This window comes from Schistocerca nitens, chromosome 3, assembly GCF_023898315.1.
Source record: "Schistocerca nitens isolate TAMUIC-IGC-003100 chromosome 3, iqSchNite1.1, whole genome shotgun sequence".
Lineage (NCBI taxonomy): Eukaryota > Metazoa > Arthropoda > Insecta > Orthoptera > Acrididae > Schistocerca > Schistocerca nitens.
In genome coordinates this window covers 138,577,940-138,600,387 of record NC_064616.1, presented here as the reverse complement: position 1 = coordinate 138,600,387, position 22,448 = coordinate 138,577,940, and the positions used below count along the sequence as shown (strand labels likewise).

At 41.5% G+C, this 22,448-nt stretch overlaps 1 protein-coding gene across 1 annotated transcript in view; it reads left to right on the top strand.

The window, feature by feature from the left end:
- LOC126248080 (glutamate receptor-interacting protein 1) overlaps positions 1-22,448 on the top strand; it is a 535,929-nt gene that overhangs the window by 376,635 nt on the left and 136,846 nt on the right. The window contains exon 9 of the mRNA XM_049948737.1: positions 21,702-21,931. Coding sequence (XP_049804694.1) covers positions 21,702-21,931 — 230 coding nt within the window. The remainder of the gene's footprint in view (positions 1-21,701; positions 21,932-22,448) is intronic.

Below are 22,448 nucleotides of genomic sequence, written 5' to 3'. Positions count from 1 at the left end.
AATCTTTATTCATCATTAAGGAAACTAAGATATTAATCACATGTAATATTTCTACACATCATAGGTACAGAGTAGTATAGCTTCTAATTAGGACTATTTTAAAATCAAAAAGATTTGCAAATTTGTTTAGGATGGAGGAAATGTCTCAAACTGGCATATACAAATCTTCTCTGAAGATGCAATTTCCTCAATGTGTATACGTTTAGTAATTTACCTGGCAGCATATTTCACCACAGCTGAATTAATCTAGGATTGATCTCATTAATATAAGGACTACAGACACATAAATTTGTGTTTTGACACTAATTCTTTATTAGAAAATGTCCTAATATTTTTCAATACTTACAAGGGAACCTCCCCATCGCAACCCCCTCAGATTTAGTTATAAATTGACACAGTGAATAGGCCTTGAAAAACTGAACACAAATCAATCGAGAAAACAGAAAGAAGATGTGTGGAACTATGAAAAAATAAGCAAAATATACAAACTGAGTAGTCCATGTGCAAGATATGCAACATTAGGGACAATGTAAGCTGAGGAGTGCCGTGGTCCGTTGGTTAGAGTGAGCAACTGCGGAACAAGAGGTCTTTGGTTCGAGTCCTCCCTCAAGCGAAAATTTTACTTTCTTTATTTTCGCAAAGTTACGATCTGACTGTTCATTCATTGACGTCTCTGTTCACTGTAATAAGTTTAGTGTCTGTGTTTTGCGACCGCACCGCAAAACCGTGCGATTAGTAGACGAAAGGACGTGCCTCTCCAATGGGAACCGAAAACATTTGATCGCAAGTTCATATGTCAACCGATTCCTCCACAGGAAAACACGTCTGATATATTCTATATGACACTGGTGATGGCATGTGCATCACATGACAGGAATATTTTGTCGACCCACCTAACTTGCACACTAGGCGAATGGGTAAAAAGATTCTTCTACCTTGCCCGATTTAGGTTTTCTTGTAGATGTGATAATCACTCCCAAAAAAGTGATGAAAACACAAGAGTTTGTCACATAAACTGCAACAAATGAATGCAACAGTTTCACAGTCACACAGTTTTCCCTGTGCTCTGTCAAAACATATGTTTTTTCCTTTTTCAAATGTTTCCGTGTGTAGACCGTAAAATTGTGCATATGTCCAAGCAAATCGGAACATGCCCTGGAATTTTGGAGAGCGAAGTTGATTATGTGTGAGAGGCTGAACTTTGATAATTGTCTGAAAATAAAAAATCAAACTTTTCTCTCGAGAGGAGATTTGAACCGAGGACCTCCCGTTCCGCAGCTGCTCACGCTAACCACTGGACCACGGCGCTCGTAGGCTGGCACTCTCCTTGATGTTGCCTACGTTGCGCATGGACTACTCAGTTTGTATATTTTGCTTATTTTTTCATAGTTCCACACAACTTCTTCCTGTTTTCTCGATTGATCTGTGTTCAGTTCCTCATGGCCTATCCCTGTGCCACCTTATAACTAAATCTGAGGGGGGTGCGATGGGGAGGTTCCCTTGTTAGGGAACCTCTTCTAGTATAGAAACTATAATAAGAGATTTATGGTATTTTGCTATGAATATTAACTTCCCTCCTGTGATGTACTGAAACTTGCACTAGTAGTAACGAAAATTTTTCACCATTGCTGCTACTAATAAATAAGACTGTAAAAACAGAGACAATATATGTGATCTTAGCACAAAGTGTAAATGTGCTATGTTATATCAAAGTCATACAACAATCCCAGTTTGATATTGGCAAAATGTACAGTATGCTCGCATGACAGATGTTACTAGTCCATGGAACAGACAATGGAATTTACGGCCATAGTAATAGACAATAAGAAATATACAGGAAGACTGTATGTCTATCAAAGAGCAGGTACAGGGAGAAAAGATAAATTTAACTGAAATCCTACTCCTACTCCTACTCCTACTACTACTAATAATAATAATCAGACAGTGGTGCTTCACATTTAATCTTTTTACAGAATTGCTACCCAGTGTTTGAGCAAAAGTTATGAGTCTTTAGCAAAAGTAATAAGAACTAGTGAGAAAGCCGGCATGGAGTATTGCATTAGTAGCCAGAAGCAAGTAGCTCCTAATGTGGATACATCACACTAACAGATATGCAAGTGGACTGTGAGATGAGGATAGGCAAGTGCAGCTGTAAACTGCACTACATGGTGGTAATTGCTTAGCATGTGAGGCAATATCACACCAGGGCAAATCTCTTGTTATGGAAAACATGACTAGATGCCAGGTTTTAATGAAATAAATGTCTAAATTTTGAGGCAGCGATCACTTCTCATCACTGGAGACCAGTAATGCCACCATGATGCCAGAGCTGCACCAGATAGTGAGTTAACTGGGCACTGCCAGCAGCAGCCACGGTTTTGAGACCAGCCTACACCTGCTGTCAGCATCAAGTCCTTCACAGGACTCAGTGCCACAGTCCCACTGATCTGCTACCTGTGCATGCTGCCAGCAATGCTGAATTCTTCATGGGACTTGGCATCTCAGCACCAGCTGCCATTCAGTTCCTGCCAGAGGGCAGTGAGTTGTATCCCACACACACAGCCATCTCCAAGCTCGAACATAGTGATGCGTGCGAAGCGAGGGGCAGTCAGCGCTCCATGCTGTCAAGGGCAGTACCACATCACTTACATCAATGGCCATAACATCTAAAAGCTGCCAGCCTACCCTGGACCTGCAGTCAGCATCGCAAGGCACCCACTCAGCATACAGAAGCTGCCACCCATACACGAGCATCAGCTAGGTACAACAGAGGGAGGCATGATCACCTCATTCAGTCATGACACGTCATGTATTGGAGTTAAATAAAGTCATTTTTTACTATCAGCACTGTTGCCACTGGGTCCTTCAGCCCACAGCTCACCTCAAGGACTTTATAATGATTTGATTTGATTTGATTTATTTCGTGTTCCATAGGTCCAACTGTGTTGGATACACAAGGACGTGGAACGAGTCAGTTTTTTACAAATACAATCTGATAATCTTATAGCATATACAGAAATTTGAGTACATAATTATATAAAAATTAATACAGTAAATTCTTTGGGCAGCAATACAGAAAAAGAAAATACATATTTTCTTAGAATAATTAAAACACTACAGAAAACAGATACGGAGCACACACAGATACAGAGCTCAGGTTAAATAAAATTCTTAGTGGCATTATGTCAACATGTATTATATAATATTAAAATATTACAATTTATTTAGTTAAAAAGTCATCTAGACTGTAAAAAGCTTTTTTTAGCAGAAATATTTTTAGTGCTTTCTTAAACTCACTCTTGTTATGAATCTTTGTCTTTATTTCGGGAGGAAGAGCATTGAAGAGTTTTGCTCCAGTGTAGTGGACACCCTTTTGTGCCAAGCTCAAATTTCTGAGTTCACTGTGTATGTCATTCTTCCTTCATGTGTTATGCTCATGATAATTACTGTTTGGTTGAAATAAAATTGAACTGTTCTATCTATATCTACATCTTCATCTACATTACTACTTTATGCAAATCCTCCCATGTGATCTCTTATTCTCTAATTTTAGTATGATGGTCATTCCTCCCTTTGTGGAATTGTTACTGAAAATTCATAAAAATATCTCACCTCAGCAAAAAAATAAATAAATAAATAAATAAATAAATAAAAATAAAATAAACATTTGTTTTAATTAATTCCACCTCATCTTATGTATCATATGCATTACACTCTCTTCCCTACCTCATCATAATACACAAGAAATACCCTTGTTTGAACTTTTTCGATGTCCATCAAACCTGATAAAGATTAAATATTGTTCTGTAATACTCCAGATGACGACAGACAAGTGTAGTGTGGATAGTTTCTTCAGTAAATTTGTTACATCTTCTATATGTTCTGCCAATAAAACAAAGACTTTTCTATATGATGGTTCCAATTTTTAGTTGTTCCTAATTACAATCACCAAGTATTTAGTTGCATTGACACTCTTTAAATTTGTATGATTTATATGTAGCCAAAATTGAAATGATTTGTTAGTACTCATGTGGATGACCTCACACTTTTAATAGTATAGGGCGAATAGTAACTTCTTGCACCATGGAGATAACATGTCTAAATCATTTTGCAGTTGGTTTTGATCTTCTGATGACTTAATTAGGTGGTAAACAACAGCATCATCTGCAAAACAGTTTAAGAGGTGTGCTCATATTGTCTTCTAAATTAATTATATAGACTAAGAACATCAGAGAGCCCATAATACTTCCCTTGGAAACCCCAGATATCACTTCTGTTTCACTAGATGACTTCCTGTCAGTTAAAACAAACTAACTTTTGTGACAGGAAGTCACAGATCCAATCGCTCAACTGAGGTGATACTCTACATGCACACAATTTGATTAGAAACTGCTTGTGAGGAATGGTGTCAGAAGCCTTTTAGAAATCTATAAATGGGATAAACTTGAGATCCCTGTCAATAGCAGTCTTCAATTAATGTGAATCAAGAACCAGCTGAAAAAAAATCTGAACCTGTGCTCATTATGTGTCAGTAAATGGTTTTCTTTGGCATAATTCATAATGTCTGAACATAGTATATGCTCCAAAATCCTACTGCATATTGACATAAATGATAGAAGATTACTTCTATTCCCTTTTTTGTGTATTGGTGTGACTTGTACAACTTTCTAGTCATTAAGTATGGATCTATAATCGAATGAGTAGTTATATATGATTGCTAAAAGCAGAGCTATTTCATCAGCATACTCTGAAAGACCCCCCCCCCCCCCCCCCATGAACCATAGACCTTACCATTGGTGGGGAGGCTTGCGTGCCTCAGCGATACAGATAGCCGTACCATAGGTGCAACCACAATGGAGGGGTATCTGTTGAGAGGCCAGACAAATGTGTGGTTCCTGAAGAGGGGCAACAGCCTTTACAGTAGTTGCAGGGGCAACAGTCTGATTGATTGACTGATCTGGCCTTGTAATACTAACCAAAACGGCCTTGCTGTGCTGGTACTGCGAATGGCTGAAAGCAAGGGGAAACTACAGCCGTAATTTTTCCCGAGGGCATGCAGCTTTACTGTATGGTTAAATGATGATGGTGTCCTCTTGGGTAAAATAGTCCCTCATTTGGATCTCCGGGCGGGGACTACTCAGGAGGATGTCGTTATCAGGAGAAAGAAAACTGGCGTTTTACGGATCGGACTGTGGAATGTCAGATCCCTTAATCGGGCAGGTAGGTTAGAAAATTTAAAAAGGGAAATGGATAGGTTAAAGTTAGATATAGTGGGAATTAGCGAAGTTCGGTGGCAGGATGAAAAAGACTTTTGTTCAGGTGAATACAGGATTATAAATACAAAATCAAATATGGGTAATGCAGGAGTAGGTTTAATAATGAATAAAAATATAGGAGTCCGGGTAAGATACTACAAACAGCATAGTGAACGCATTATTGTGGCCAAGATAGACACGAAGCCCATACCTACTACAGTAGTACACATTTATATGCCAACTAGCTCTGCAGATGACAAAGAAATTGAAGAAATGTATGATGAGATAAAAGAAATTATTCAGATAGTGAAGGAAGACGTAAATTTAATAGTCATGGGTGACTGGAATTCGATAGTATGAAAAGGAAGAGAAGAGAACGTATTAGGTGAATATGGATTGGGGGGAAGAAATGAAAGAGGAAGCCGCCTGGTAGAATTTTGCACAGAGCATAACTTAATCATAGCTAACACTTGGTTCAAGAATCATAAAAGAAGGTTGTATACATGGAAGAAGCCTGGAGATACTGACAGATTTCAGATAGATTATATAATGGCAAGACAGAGATTTAGGAACCAGGTTTTAAATTGTATAACATTTCCAGTGGCAGATGTGGACTCTGACCACAATCTATTGGTTATGAACTGTAGATTAAAACTGAAGAACCTGCAAAAAGGTGGGAATTTAAGGTTATGGGTCCTGGATAAACTGACTAAACCAGAGGTTGTACAGAATTTCAGGGAGAACATAAGGGAACAATTGACAAGAATGGGGGAAAGAAATACAGTAGAAGAAGAATGGGTAGCTTTGAGGGATGAAGTACTGAAGGCAGCAAGTAGGTAAAGAGACGAGGGCTAGTAGAAATCCGTGGGTGACATAAGAAATATTGAATTTAATTGATGAAAGGAGAAAATATAAAAATGCAGTAAATGAAGCAGGCTAAAAGGAATACAAACGTCTCAAAACTGAGTTCAACAGGAAGTACAAAATGGCTAAGCAGGCATGGCTAGAGGACAAATGTAAGCATGTAGAGGCTTATCTCACTATGGGTAAGATAGATACTGCCTACAGGAAAATTAAAGAGGCCTTTGGAGAAAAGAGAACCACTTGTATGAATATCAGGAGCTCAAATGGAGACCCAGTTCTAAGCAAAGAAGGGAAAGCAGAAAGGTGGAAGGAATATATAGAGCGTCTATACAAGGGCGATGTACTTGAGGGCAATATTATGGAAATGGAAGAGGATGTAGATGAAGATGAAATGGGAGATATGATACTGACAGAGCACTGAAAGACCTAAATTGAAACAAGGCCCCGAGAGTAGACAACATTCCATTAGAACTACTGACAGCCTTGGAAGAGCCAGTCCTGACAAAACTCTGCCATCAGTTGAGCAAAATGTATGAGACAGGCGAAATACCCTCAGACTTCAAAAAGAATATAATAATTCCAATCCCAAAGAAAGCAGGTGTTGACAGATGTGAAAATTACCGAACTGTCAATTTAATAAGCCACAACTGCAAAATAATAACACGAATTATTTACAGACAAATGGAAAAACTGGTAGGAGCCAACCTCGGGGAAGATCAGTTTGGATTCCGTAAAAATGTTGGAACATGTTAGGCAATACTGACCCTACGACTTATCTTAGAAGCTAGATTAAGAAAAGGCAAACCTACATTAGTAGGATTTGTAGACTTAGAGAAAGCTTTTGATAATGTTGAATGGAATACTCTCTTTCAAATTCTGAAGGTGGTAGGGGTAAAATACAGGGAGCGAAAGGCTATTTAAAATTTGTACAGAAACCAGATGGCAGTTATAAGAGTCGAGGGGCATGAAAGAGAAGCAGTGGTTGGGAAGGGAGTGAGACAGGGTTGTAGCCTCTCCCCGATGTTATTCAATCTGTATATTGAGCAAGCAGTAAAGGAAACAAATTCGGAGTATGTATTAAAATCCATGGAGAAGAAATAAAAATTTGAGGTTCACTGATGACAGTGTAATTCTGTCAGAGACAGCAAAGGACTTGGAAGAACAGTTGAAGGGAATTGACAGTGTCTTGAAAGGACGATATAAGATGAACATCAACAAAAGCAAAACGATGATAATGGAATGTAGTCGAGTTAACTCGGGTGATGCTGAGGGAATTAGATTAGGAAATGAGACACTTAAAGTAGTAAATGAGTTTTGCTATTTGGGGAGCTAAATAACTGATGATGGTCGAAGTAGAGAGGATATAAAATGTAGACTGTCAATGGCAATGAAAGTGTTTCTGGAGAAGAGAAATTTGTTAACATCGAGTATAGATTTAAGTGTGAGGAAGTCGTTTTTGAAAGTATTTGTATGGAGTGTAGCCATGTATGGAAGTGAAACATTGATGATAAATAGTCTGGGCAAGAAGAGAATACAAGCTTTCGAAATGTGGTGGTACAGAAGAATGCTGAAGATTAGATGGGCAGATCACATTACTAATGAGGAGGTATTGAATAGAATTGGGGAAAAGAGGAGTTTGTGGCACAACTTGACTAAAAGAAGGGATTGATTGGTAGGACATGTTCTGAGGCATCGAGGGATCACCAATTTTCTATTGGAGGGCAGAGTGGAGGGTAAAAATCATAGAGGGAGACCAAGAGATGCATACACTAAGCAGATTCAGATGGATGTAGGCTGCAGTACGTACTGGGAGATGAAGCAGCTTGCACAGGATAGAGTAGCAAGGAGAGCTGCATCAAACCAGTCTCAGGACTGAAGACCACAACAACAACAACAACAACAACAACAACACTCTGAAAGGAACATAACTGGTATAGAATCTGGACTTTGCTATACAGAGAGTATCGAAAGCTAGGTCACTTTTGTTGTCAGCTATTCTTGATCTGAATTCTGGAATATTTACAGTATCTTCTTTAGTGAAAGAATTTTTGGAAACCATGTTCTGTAACTCTGCTTCTGTGGTTCTGTCATCATGGAGTGAAAGTGTTGATTGTGTCTCGGCACTTGTGCACTTTACTTACAATAAGAATTTCTGTGGATTCTCTGCCAGAGTTCACAGTTTAGTCATGGAAACTAGTAAAAGTATCTTGTATTCAAGTCTGATCTAAGTTTCATTCTTCTGTAAAACATTGCCAACCTTGCAGGTTTTGTATACATTTAAATCTGGCATGATTTTTCCATTGCTTCTGCAACAATGCCCTGATGTTTGTTGTGTACCATGGGGGATCTGTTTCATCTCTTGTTAATTCACTTGACATGAAACTCTTAGTTGCCACCAACACTACAAGTACTTCTTTGAATTTAAGCATTATCTGGTCATCACTTACATAGATAATTTGGAAGGAATGGAGACTCTGTTTTAGGAAGGTGTCAAGCAAAATTGTATCTGCTTTTTTAAACAGATCTATTTTGAATTTATTTTTGGTCAATTTGGGCATTATGGTACTGAGTCTCACTGCAGTGAGCTTATGTTATGGCAATCATCTATACTTTGCATGGGTTCCTGAACTACTTGTTCAAAAAACATTTTTGGAGTAAGCATGTAGTACAACTTTGGTTAAGTTTATTGCCTACTACTTTAAACATACAGTGAAAAAAAAATCACAACACCAAGAAGGAGTTGTGCAAAATAAACAAAAGTTATTAGGCACATTTCTACACCTGAAAGATGACGTTTATACCAATTTCACACTAGTGGTGGTAGTAGCATCACTATGGAGATGTAAATCAGATTTGCTTTAAATACGTGCAGTAAGAATTGTGAGATTAGTTACTTTTGAAACTGGGCATGGTGAGTTGGTGTTAGCCGAGAATGCTTGTAAGGTGACAAATACACAATTATCAACACCTCACTGAGTTTGAACAGGATTGTGTAATAGGGATACAAGAAGCTGGATGTCCCTTCTGTGACACTACAAAAAAATTTGGCAGGAATGTAGCCACTGTACATGATTCCTGATACTGGTGGTCATGAGAACGTATGACCACAAGAAGACAGGGCTCCAATAGCCACATGATACTACTGAGAGAGTAGACCATTGAGTTCAGTGTATGGCTCTGGTGTGTCATTCTGCATCTGGTGTTGTGATTTTTCTTCAGTCAGTGCATCTTTACCAGCATACTGAGGTCAGATTGAAGCAATCACTAACTGTACCTGTATGAGTCAGGTACCTATTCAAAATGAGATGGAAATATTTCTTGAACCTTTCAACTATATCATTATTCAGCTGATTTGGGTGGAATCTCTATCCATATTCACAGCAAATATCTAGTTCAGTTTCACTACAAGATAAACCACTTTCAAAAGCAACAAGCACATCACCATGAGCTTAATTCAATCTATCCTTTCTGAACACCTTTAGGTCCTTGGTAAGAACTTTAGCTGAACTTATCTCTGACTTAAGTCAGCTTTCAGTGCTTATAACAATTTCTGCTTGAGTGCTTTCTATGAGTGCTTGGAGCTCTGGTTCTTTCTCAGCACAGCTGTGACAATTTACAAATATAACACCAGTGTTTCATAGGTCTAACCTCATCCTGTGTTTGTTCTACAAGCTTTGAGACTGAATCCCTATTTGTACTTTTCTGAGACCCTATAACATAAAAAGCTGCCCAGTTCACTTCATACAGCCCCCACTACACATGTAGGTGCCTCTGTATGTAATGGGCCCCTGATCTATTAAGCAGATTCTCTTCACCATGTGGAACATATCAAGGAATCTGCAGCCTGCATAGTCATAGAATTGTTTGAGTCTCTGATTCAGAACCTCCAATTAGACCTGTAACAAACATCCACACTGAGTCCTGTCAACGATGCTCTCTTTCATTTTGCAGGCAAGACTGGCTGTCTTTATCTCTTTAAATAGCTGCTGTAAACCAGAGAGAATGTCTTCCAGGCCAAAGTAACACACATAATTTGCACTGACATGAACCACTGTCTTCAACTGGCTGCACCCTGTGCTCTTTGTGGCACCTGGAAGGACCTATTCCACATCTGGGATGGCTGCCCCTAACATTCACACACAGAGCACCCACTGGATTTCTTCTCTTCCTGAGCAGCCATGTCCTTAAGAGGCTTCAACACACATCTGACATACGAGCTCCCAGCTGCCAGTAATGCCACCCTCTGCATGTGCTTGGACCTTAGAGGCTGAGAATTCCTCTGAAATCATGGTTTCAACTGTCTCAGGTTCTTCATCAGCCACAGATAGAGCCTGAAACCTATTTGTCAGACAGACAGGGGAGGCCTATTGATTGGTTCCCCAAAAAGCCTTTCGTTGCCTGCCACACCTAGAAACAACCTCCCACTTGGTCACAGGTGTGGCTCAACCACAATGTGGGCAGTAAACTGCCAGACCACAGCAGTACACTGATTGGGGAGCACATGGACATCCCTTTGATCCCCACCTCCAGTTTCCCACAGTGATGTGATACTAACTGGCAACAGCCACAAGCTGCATGTCTGAAGTCAGCACTGTCTGGAGCTGTGAGCACAGGGATTCCAACTCACCTTACATCCAAACACAGCATTTGCATTTTCTAACCATAATAAGGCCTGTGGAAATCTACAGTACAGAAACATGCAATAAATTTAAGATTAAACTACAAAACCACAAATAGAAAACTAAATAAGCAACTAACTTCTACTTACAAGCTCACAATATTGCACAAACAAATGCTCTACACATCTTGTGGTGCTAGAAAAGAGGTGAGTGGCTTACTGAGCTGTCTACAATGGTCACCAGCTCACTGGTCTGTTCAAAACGAAAGACAGTGACAGTACTGGTGGCATAAATATACACTACACAGCTACTAAAATACAAGACTACACATGATAATAAATAACCATACAAGAAATTTAAGACTAAAGTACAAAAGCACGCAGGCAAAACTAAATAAGTAACTCACTTCTACTTAGAAGCTTGTAATGTAAGAGACAAACAAGTGATCCACACTCCTGGTGCTGCTTGAACAGAGGTCGGAGCCTGACTTCAGTTCAACTAACTCTTACTCAGAAACATTTAGTAATATAGTTTTAATTACTGTTAAAGGGTTATGAACTTCTTTAAGCTATAGTTCATTTGTTATATTATCAACATAGTTACAAACTGCAGTCAGTGTAATTAATGCAGAAGTGTTGTCCTTGCACTAAAAACAATAAAACTAACATATACACTGCAGGAAAAAAATTAGTACAACTGGAAAGCTGACATCAATTTTTATCCAATGATGGCATATGCCATGTAGGGGTAGTAGATGTACTGATAATGGTTTCAACATCATCTGCCAGTAGACGGCATAGTGGCATAGCTGCCAGAGCACCATGTGTGTCTACCCTTTAATAGGGAATGCTCACAGCCAGAAGGCTCAGTGTGGTGTAACACGTGAAGCAAGCAATCAGACAATCCTGCTGCTGGATGCATTTGTGCTTCCTACAGCCAACTGAGAGAGTTTGAAAGGAGTCAAGTTGTAGCCTTCTGAGTAATGGAATGGTCCTTTCAGAGAATTGCCACACAAGTTGGAAGTGATGTGTCAGTTGTGCAACGATGCTGGCATCAGCGGTCACATGAATATTCGCACACCTGTAGACAGGTTTCTGGACACCCACACAGCACAGACACCTGCCAGGATCATTATATTGTAAGGGCAGCAGTGGCAGATTGTACATCTACCACTCTACAGATAAGAGGGCTTGTGAACCAAAATGTGCCAACACAAACTGTTGTGAACCAGTTATTAGCAGTGGGACAATGGGCATGCACATATCTAGCCTGTCTTCCACTCACACCACAGTGTTGACCTGCACAGCCTGCACAGCTCAACTAGTGCCATCAGATGATCTCTTGGAGGATGGTCTGTGGTCTGTGGTCTTCATCAATGAAAGTAGATTCTGCCTGCATGCAAGTGATGATTGTTTCTGCATACGATATAGAACTGGTAAGCACTGACTCGTAGAGAGCAGTCATCCAAGGCACACTGGCCCCACTCCAGACTTAACTGTCTGGGGTATGAGAAGCTAAAACTCTTGTTCACCTTTGTTGTTTCGGGGAGGAGGGGGGGGGGGGGGGGAGGGGATGCTAACCAGCACACAGAACCTGCAGAAGGTTGTTAGACCTGTTCTTTTGCCATTCTTGCAACAGGAATGTGATGTGTTGTTCCAACAGGATAATGCACACTGACACACTGCCTGTGAAACTCAATGTGCTCTGCAAGACATGCAGCAACACCCCTGGCCATCATGATCCCTGGTCTTGTCTCCAGTTGAGCATGTGTGGGATGTGATGGAACAAGAAGTGACTTGTGTGACTCATCAAGCAACAAGTCTTACAGAACTACATGAACATGACAAGCAGTTATGTCACAACATAACACAGGACAGTATTCGCCATCTGTACAATCAACTGGATGCCAGCATCAGTGCCTGTATTGCCACCCCCGGAGGTCACACCACGTACTGTTTTGGCCTGGGTAGATACCTGGCACCTCAGAACAACTTGTGCTTTTGATCTGGATTTGTAATCATTTCATGTACTCTGTACGCACTGCTACAATCTTAAGTGAATTGTAGCCTCTAAAAGGGTGTACTACTATTTTTTTCTGGCTGTGTAAATGATGGTGAGGAGACAAGGTGTAAAATGTGAGATGAATACTTCTAATAGGTACTGTAATTGATATCATATTTACTAGCTACTGAAATTATAACTGTGTAAAATTCTTTGCCAACAGACTTCAGTATGTAGTCAAATGCTTTGACTGTGAATTTAATCATCTCATCATAATCATCATCATCACTATTATTTGTTGCTCAGTTTTGTTCAATTACAGGCTTCATTAGTACATTGGATAAGGTATAAATCAGTATGAAAGGGAAAACAATGAAAGCATCTAATCTAGTTTCAAATACATAAGGAAACTTACTGACAACAAAACTTCCCCTGTTATATGGCTACTGTGTGTTATAATTATCTTCAGTGGAGTGCAGAGGTCTAAAATTATGCCTATTTAATCTCATGAAACTAAAAAAGAAGGTATGTAAAGTAAGAGTTGGTGGTCATATTGATGTGTTGGCAGAAGAGCCAACACCGTGTTGCTAGAGGAGGCCGAAATGCACGCATTTAAGCTCACGCAGACTGGCGTGAGGTCTGGAACAGTTAAAGTAGTTGAGTCTAATAAATAAAGTACGAAGCTCTTGGAATACTTAACTTTAATCCACAATTGGAGAACATCGCTCTTGTTGATACATGAATTATAATCTCAATATAAACTGGTAATGGCGCCTTGCTAGGTCGTAGCAAATGACGTAGCTGAAGGCTATGCTAACTATCGTCTCAGCAAATGAGAGCGTATTTGTCATTGATCCATCTGTGGCAAAGTCTGCTGTACAACTGGGACGAGTGCTAGAAAGTCTCTCTAGACCTGCCGTGTGGCGGCTCTCGGTCTGCAATCACTGACAGTGGCGACACGCGGGTCCGACGTATACTAGCGGACCGCGGCCGATTTAAAGGCTACCACCTAGCAAGTGTGGTGTCTGGTGGTGACACCACATTCCTCTCCCGCAAATCAGTGTACGGTTGTGTTATAAGGCTTCCGCCCGCCGTGGGGAGGACCCCATGATGACGTATTCGACGAGGTGGGGAGCCTAACAACAGGCGAGGCTGTGCCACCCGCACCCTGCCATTCGGTCCGAGGGGAGCTAGGAAACGCCTGAAAACCTAGTCCAGGGTGCACGCCAACATGCGGTGTATGCGCCCTTAGAGAGACTGGAGGGGCCGAAGGGTCGACCTCCATCGGGTCAGGGCACCCGACGGGCGAAAACGACATCTGGTCCGGAGCGGGCAAGAATTCCATGTCGGAGGACAGCTGGTCACGGGAACCGATCGGCGGCGCGTGACCCAGGGGTGCACCTGGCGGTTGCAGCGACGCGTCCACATCGGGCGTCGCCGGCGGGAGAACAGGCGGCGGTAGCAGCTGCACGTCGCCACGGGGCAAAATGGAAGGCAGCGTCGGTAACACCTGGGGATGAGGTGAGCCAGTAGATGGGTCCCCAGGGCGCTGACCGGACGGCACCATCGCTGAAAGCAGACAGAGAGCGGCAGAACCCAGGCGACGACAGAGGCGCAGCTGATTGAGATGCCGACGCACCTCACCAGAGGCCCCCAAAACCAGATACATAGCGCGGCCGAGGCAGCGAAGAATGCGCCCTGCGAGCCAACGCCGTGAACCTCGATAGTTGCGATAGTAGACAACGTCGCCTGGAGCAACAGCAGGTGTCTGCCGCTGCACAGGAACCTGATGCGGCGGATGGAGCAAAGACGTCAAGGTTCGATGAGGACGACCGTGGAGCAACTCAGCCGGCGAGCAATCATCTCGTGGCTGAGAGTGATACGAGGACAAAAAGAGCAATAACGCGTCCACCCGAGAATGTGACTCCTTCAACTTCAACATATGTGACTTGAAAGTCCGGACCAATCGTTCAGCGGCACCGTTTGACTGAGGCGAAAATGGAGCGGATGTCTGATGTTGAATACCATTGGCCTTACAGAATGACTGACGTTCTGCGGACATGAATTGTGGGCCATTGTCGGAAACAATAGTCTGTGGAAGACCTTCAATGCAAAAGATAGCGGATAACGCTTGGATGGTGGCAGATGACGTCGTGGAAGACATCCTGACAACAAAAGGAAAATTACTAAATGAATCTACCACAACCAACCATCGAGCATTCCAGTATGGACCAGCAAAATCGATGTGTAAGCGTTGCCAAGGGGAAGTGGCTTTCGGCCATGCAAAGAATTTCCGCGGCGGTGCGTATTGTTGTGCAACACAAGCCATGCAAGAAGAGCACATATTCGTAATCGTAGCATCGATTCTGAACCAAGTACAGTGCTGACGAGTAAGTTGTTTCATTCGCACTATACCCCAATGTCCTTGGTGGAGAGGCCGTAAGACAGAGGACTGTAACGAACGTGGGACCACGACCCTGGACTGATCATTATCAGAACGCAACAGCAAAACACCACGTCGTACAAAAAGTCTCTCCTTGTGAACAAAAAATCGGCGAACCAACGGATCCTCGATCCGTGACTGTGACAAGGGCCATTGCGTAGCAACAAAACGTAAAACGGTAGCAAGGACAGGGTTAGCGGCTGTGGCTGTAGCCACACGACGAAAATCGATCGGAAACGATTCGACCACGTCATCGGTTTCCGCATCAATGAACATGCAAGCAAGTTCGGAGGAAACAAATGCTCTATCCTCAACAACAGGCCAACAGGACAACGCATCGGCGTTTCCGTGCTTAGCAGTGGACCGATACAAGATATCGTAGCGGTACTGCGAGAGGAAAATAGACCAGCGAATGAATTTCTGCGCTGTACGTGGAGGTACAGGCTTGTTCGGATGAAAAAGCGATGTCAAAGGTTTGCGGTCTGTGATGATGGTAAAGTGACGACCATACAAGAAATCATGAAACTTAGTAACACCAAATACGAGAGCCAAAGCTTCTTTCTCGATCTGTGAATAATTTCTTTGCGCAGACGAGAGCAATTTGGACGCAAAGGCAATAGGGCGATCATGAGATCCATCTTTGTGCGCAAGCACAGCACCGATCCCGAAATCCGATGCATCTACCATCAACAAAAGGGGTTTCAGGGGATCAAATGGCGTAAGGCAAGTATTGGAAAGCAACGCCGATTTCAACTGGCGAAAGGCGCGTTCGCATGCCGTCGTCCAGACGAACGGAACACCTTTACGGCGTAAGCGATGAAGCGGAGCTGAAATGGAAGAGTCGTGGCGCACATATTGATGGTAGTAATTGATTTTTCCCAGCACACTCTGTAGCTGCTTCAAATTCTGCGGCGAAGGCAAGTCCTGTATGGCACGGAGGTGCTCTGGACTGGGATGTATGCCTTGAGCATTGATTACATGTCCCAGATAGGGCGAGTCACGAGCAAAAAACACACATTTGTCCTTCCGCAAGCGAAGACCATTTTGTCGCAAGACCTGAAATAATGTTCTGAGATTGGCTAAATGTTCTTCTTCCGTCTTTCCAGAGATCACAATATCGTCCAGATAGTTTGCTGCAGTAGGGACCGACGCACAAACAGTTTGCAGATATTGCTGAAATAATGCAGGGGTGGATGCACACCTGAATGGTAGTCTTTTGAATCGGTACAAACCAAGATGCGTGTTAACCACAAAAACGCGCTGGGAGTCTTCGTCCACCGGTATTTGCAAGTACGCATCTGCGAGGTCCAACTTCGAAAAATATTTACCCGGGCACAGTTTGTCAAAAAGATCTTCCGGGCGGGGTAAAGGAAAAGATGCAATCACTAGTTGTGGATTCACTGTTGCTTTGAAGTCCACACAAAGTCTCAATTTTCCGGAAGGTTTTGGCAAAATTACTAAGGGTGATGCCCAGAGAGAAGCCTGCACACGTTCAATCACACCTTGTGATTCCAAATCGTGTAATGTTCTTGCGACCTCATCACGCAATGCGTGGGGAACATTGCGCGCTCCGAAAAATTTCGGTTGCGCGTTTACTTTCAGTGCCAAATGTGCTTTATAGTTCTTAGTGCAACCAAGGCCCGGTGCAAAAATGTCTGCAAATTCTTCACATAGACGAGAAACACTGTCGGAAGGCACAGTCTGGTTCACTGATAGGACCTGATTGACTATAGACAAGTTAAACAACTGAAATAAATCTAAACCAAACAAGTTCACTGCAGAAGAAGAACGAAAGACGTAAAATGACAGAAGTTTTGTTTGTCCCTTGTATGTTGCAAGAAGGCTGCACTGTCCTAACACAGGGATAGCTTGTCCTGAATAACTATTTAACTTAACATTTATGGGACGCAACGGAGGTGTGCCCAGTTGTTTGTACGTGTCGTTATTTATCAGTGAAACCGCAGCTCCGGTATCGAGCTGCAATGGGATCACGTTGCCATTAATGACCAAATCTACAAAAAGTTTATTGCCCTGCTGACGACAAGAGCGACTGTCTCGTGCAATGTGAACAGACACTGGTACAGAAGCACTTGCGGCTTGACGCGATTTCCGGCGATGTCGACGCACACTATTTGTGGGACGAACACAGTCACTGTTAGAAAGAGCGGCACTGGGCGGAGTGGAATTAACTACATGAATTTCCATGGGCGAAGGTTCACGGGCCGGAGTATTCTTGGTTCGATTCCAGCGTGAAGCAAAGGGCCTGGAACGGTTGTGAGTGGCCGTTCTGAGCTGTTTCTGGCAAACACTTTGAACATGTCCTTTTTTATTACAGAAAAAGCAAATAGCTTGGCGTGACGGGCAATTCTCACGCGAATGTCTAGTAGCACACCGCGGGCATGATTTTAGCACTGCATTTGCTTGCTTGCGCGGCACACGTAGCGGAGAGCGTGGCGGCAGCTGCGCGGACAGGCGCGAGGGCTGTTTACTATTCCGTGCAGCGGGTCCGGCGGGCCGGTTAACGTGACACACAGCTGGCGAAGTTTCAAATAATTCCTGAGCAAAGTCAAGTGTGTCCTGCCTATCCAAGATGTCCATCACTTGTTGAAGGGAGGGATTGACTAGTTTCAAAATCTGTTCCCTTATACGAACATCAGAAACGTTCTGTGCAATTGCATCACGTACCATAGTATCTGAATAAGGGAGTCCACATTCACACGCAAAAGCACAATCCCTAGTAAGGCCTTGCAAAGTTGCAACCCACTCCCTATTAGTTTGACCGGCCGTATGTTTTGTACGAAAGAACGTATACCTTTTTGCAACTACATTGACTGATTCTTTGAAATATGCATCTAATGGAGACAAAATTTCGTCGTAGGACAGAGTTGCTATGTCGTGTCGGGGAAATAATTTCACTATCACTCGGTACGTGGACACGCCGATGCACGAAAGCAAAAAAGGCTGCCGCTCATTACCTTGAATTCTGTAGGCGGCGAGATGGAATCCAAATTGGCGTGACCACTCCGTCCAGCTTTCCATTGCAGCATCAAAAGGACGAAAAGGTGGTGCAACAGCGTGTTGTGGCGGCGGTAGCAGTGGAACGGGGGCTGCCTCATCATTTTGCATTGCACGTTGACCCTGGACAAGCTGTCCAAGGGCATCCAATAAGGCCTGCGTCTGCTGATTCTGCAAGCGATAAAATTTGAACAGTACATCTGGAGATTGTGGCGAAGCCATGACACAAGTAATTTAAGCAAATATAAAGAAGAAGACCATTTTTACACTCGTCGCCATATGATGTGTTGGCAGAAGAGCCAACACCGTGTTGCTAGAGGAGGCTGAAATGCACCCGTTTAAGCTCATGCAGACTGGCGTGAGGTCTGGATCAGTTAAAGTAGTTGAGTCTAATAAATAAAGTACGAAGCTCTTGGAATACTTAGCTTTAATCCACAATTGGAGAACATCGCTCTTGTTGATACATGAATTATAATCTCAATATAAACTGGTAATGGCGCCTTGCTAGGTTGTAGCAAATGATGTAGCTGAAGGCTATGCTAACTATCGTCTCGGCAAATGAGAGCATATTTGTCATTGATCCATCTGTCCAAAGTCTGCTGTACAACTGGGACGAGTGCTAGGAAGTCTCTCTAGACCTGCCGTGTGGCGGCGCTCAGTCTGCAATCACTGACAGTGGCGACACGCGGGTCTGACATATACTAGCAGACTGTGGCCGATTTAAAGGCTACCACCTAGCAAGTGTGGTGTCTGGCGGTGACACCACACATATGACTCACATACTGGGAAAAATTAGTGAACTGCAATGTTGAGTTACAGTAAATATACAGCTGATCATGCACTGTTCCACGGGACCACCAGATTCATTTCTCTGACAGTGTTGTTTTGGTAATATCCAATCATTACTGTGCTATAATATACAGGGAGACCATAGAATTGCAAAAGCACAAAAACAACTTTAAAAGAAAAAAAGAATGACTGAAATTAGACAAGTTGTGGGCCTTACTGCTAAATAAAACAAACAGTGCCAACTCGTTTACACTGCAAGCACCATAATATAAAGGGTGTTCATTTTAACTGAAAAAAAAAGTATCTCAGGAGCTATAGATCGGATGAAAAAAAGTTATAATTCAAATTTGTTTGTCTTGGAGGTGGACATGCAATGATACCACACTCGACCCGTTATCCCACCCTGTGTATGGGTGGTGAGGGCACAATTTTGAAATCTTAAACTCCATTTTTTATTGCAGATTATGATTCTAGGGCAAAATATACATACTTTTGTCTGAAGCATTTTCTTTGTTTTGACACAAATGGTGCTGTAATTGGAGGAATAGAAATGGGTACAAAATCATAATTTTCCACATGCTACTCAATGGCCCTGGAATATCACGTGGCATGTGGGACCCCACCTCCATGCTGCGAGGGTAAGACAGGCCAGTATTCTATACCTTTTATTTGGAAACTCAATCTGCAGTGTTGTATTCCTCCAGTATATCAAACAGGGGACTACTTGATGTGTCACGGTGGCCATGGCTCATGGCAAATGCTGCTGTACTTTCCCAGTTAGAGTAAGCGTTCAAACATAGTACCACCAATTTCAATACACTTAGTAATCTGCTTTTCAAATGGCCATACACAGGACAGAAGCATATCTGCAGGAATGTCAGTAAAGGCATTTCTGGTGCATTCAACCATGTCTTCATGGCCTGTTGGCAATTTCTGGTAAACCTTATGTTTTAAATATCCCCACAGAAAGAAATTCGGCAAAGTCAGTTAAGATGAACATCCTGTATGTTGGCATGACTCCTCAATCTTAGGCTGCAGTATGATAACTTGCATATTGACTGTTGCATGGATACATATAAAGAGTTCAGCTTGCTGAGCTTGTTTGAGGCTGTAACTGCTTTCTGAGTCTTTAAAGCCTCTGGTGATGTCTCCAGAATGGGAAGACAAAATGTTAGCCAGAGAATTCTGCTTTGGGCCATGGGCCGATGCCCATAAAACAAATATCAACAATAACTTTACCACTGAGCCACCAAACCACACATACACTGTGTGAATCTGAAAACAAAAGGACTTTAATTAATTTTATCCCACAATTCCATCATTCATTTTTCTCTCTTGTTAATTTTCACATATGCAACATGCCATAGAATTTACATGGTTGAGAGCCCTACTTTATTAGAAGAAATTTCTTCTAAACCTGGAGTAAAGCAGCCAGTGCAACACTACTTCTAGCCATTCTCTGATTTCTTATAAATCCTTCCCTCTTAGATGCTGCTTGCTATGATGCTGTGTAGGAAATAGTCTATACTGCCAATTTCTCTCTTTGAAACTTCATATCAGACAAAGGTCTTTGGCGAGGAGGAATTTGCTGAAATGGTAATTGATAACATCAAAATGGATCTTGAGCAAGTAATTGATTCTGTTTGAACAGTGAGATATGGTGTAAGATTAGACGTTGAATTATAAAGCTTGGCCTACCCCTCCAGTTATTCAGCCATTTATAAAATGTCAGATCAGCTTAAAATGTAGCCTATCATTTGATATAACAATGAATGTCATAACACAGTCATATACTATCATTTACCACTTAAAATCAAAATAACCTCCCATCTCGAAGGTCATAAGTGTAATGTGAAGTTATATAATAAACAAAATCAAGAAGAAACAGTGCCAAAGGGTTTCTAACTCTGTAATTTGCCTTAAAAAATCTTCTGTTCTGTAGAGGCAATGAATATAACTTCAGGTAAAGGTGATGGGAAGGGAATGCAAAATGGTTGTGGTACAGCAGGAATGACATATCCAGGCTGTGCTGAGACACATTGACAACTAAAAAATAATTTGCATTGACAGTAACACTACCAGCAGAGTAAACTGTTTTGTCAACATTGACCAACTGAGAAGAGAGTTTTCTTGGACATTAGTCTTGTCACTACACTCACAATGCTTATGAGTGTTATGCAATAATATAGACAGAAAGAAATCAGACATATTGCTTCAGGGTTGGGTTATGTCCACAGTTTTGTTACTTAAAGGGTTCATGTAGTATCCAAATATAATATCTTATTAATGTAAATTTAAATTGAATGCTAAATTTTAACTCTTTAAGTCAATGCCCTCAATATTGATTAGGGTTAGTTAGTTCCCAATTCAAAAAAAGATCTCATTCTAAATAACAAGCAGGATTTTTTTGTTAAAATGTATTTGTTGTCTAATGTTTTTACGGCCCTTTAGCATTGTGGAAGGCATTGGAATCATGAAATAATCACTGCATATGACTACTACTGACAATATTGAAGTAGATAGACAGTGGATATAGGTGCTAAAATCCCAAGTATGCCTACGGTACAACTTGAATGGCCTACTCATTGTTACTGTCTAGTTTACTAATTATAAGTGGGCACTAATGCTGGATTTTAATTTTTGATGTACTTTATCAATTATTTTATTCTAAATTATTAAAAATTGAAAAACTTTCTTGCTATACAATGTTTATAGATGTGGATGCATCCAGATAGGTGACCGTTTGCTGTTTGTGAATGGGAGGATGGTTGACCAAGAACACCTGCCTGCTGAAGCTGTTACCCAGATACTACAGGATGCCTGTGAAGGTTCTCTTCTGTCTCTGCAACTAGAATTTGATGTTGCAGATTCAGTTGTACCATCAAGTGGTGTTTTTTCAATAAAACTGGCAAAGAGAGGCAATGGACTGGGAATTACCATCACAGGTATGATGTATGTCAAGTATTAAGCATAATTCTATATCAAGTCATAAAGAGTGTGAAGGAATTGATGATAAATGTTACTTAGTTAATTAACTATTCATCCACTCATCTTTCTACAGTTATATTAGACTTAAGTCACCTTAATACAACTATAAAGTGTTAAAGTTAACAATAAAACATAATTAAAATTTGACAGTTTCCTTATGCAAGCATCTAATTGTTCACAGATATATTTTCAAACTGATTTATGTATTATGTAAAATACTCTTGCATATAGATACATATTTTTATTATATGATACTAACCACAAGCTGAGTCAGTATTGCAGAAAGTTATACCTAGGGATGTGATCCAACAGCTACTTCACCTATTTAAATAAATAAAAAAAAGTCTGTTTACTGCTTTTAAAACACTCCTGTGTGACTCTTTGTTAAACTACTGAGTATGACAGATTCATTGCACTTTATTATATCATGGGAGTACAGATTCTTTGTCTCATGGCATACCTGCCATGCAATTG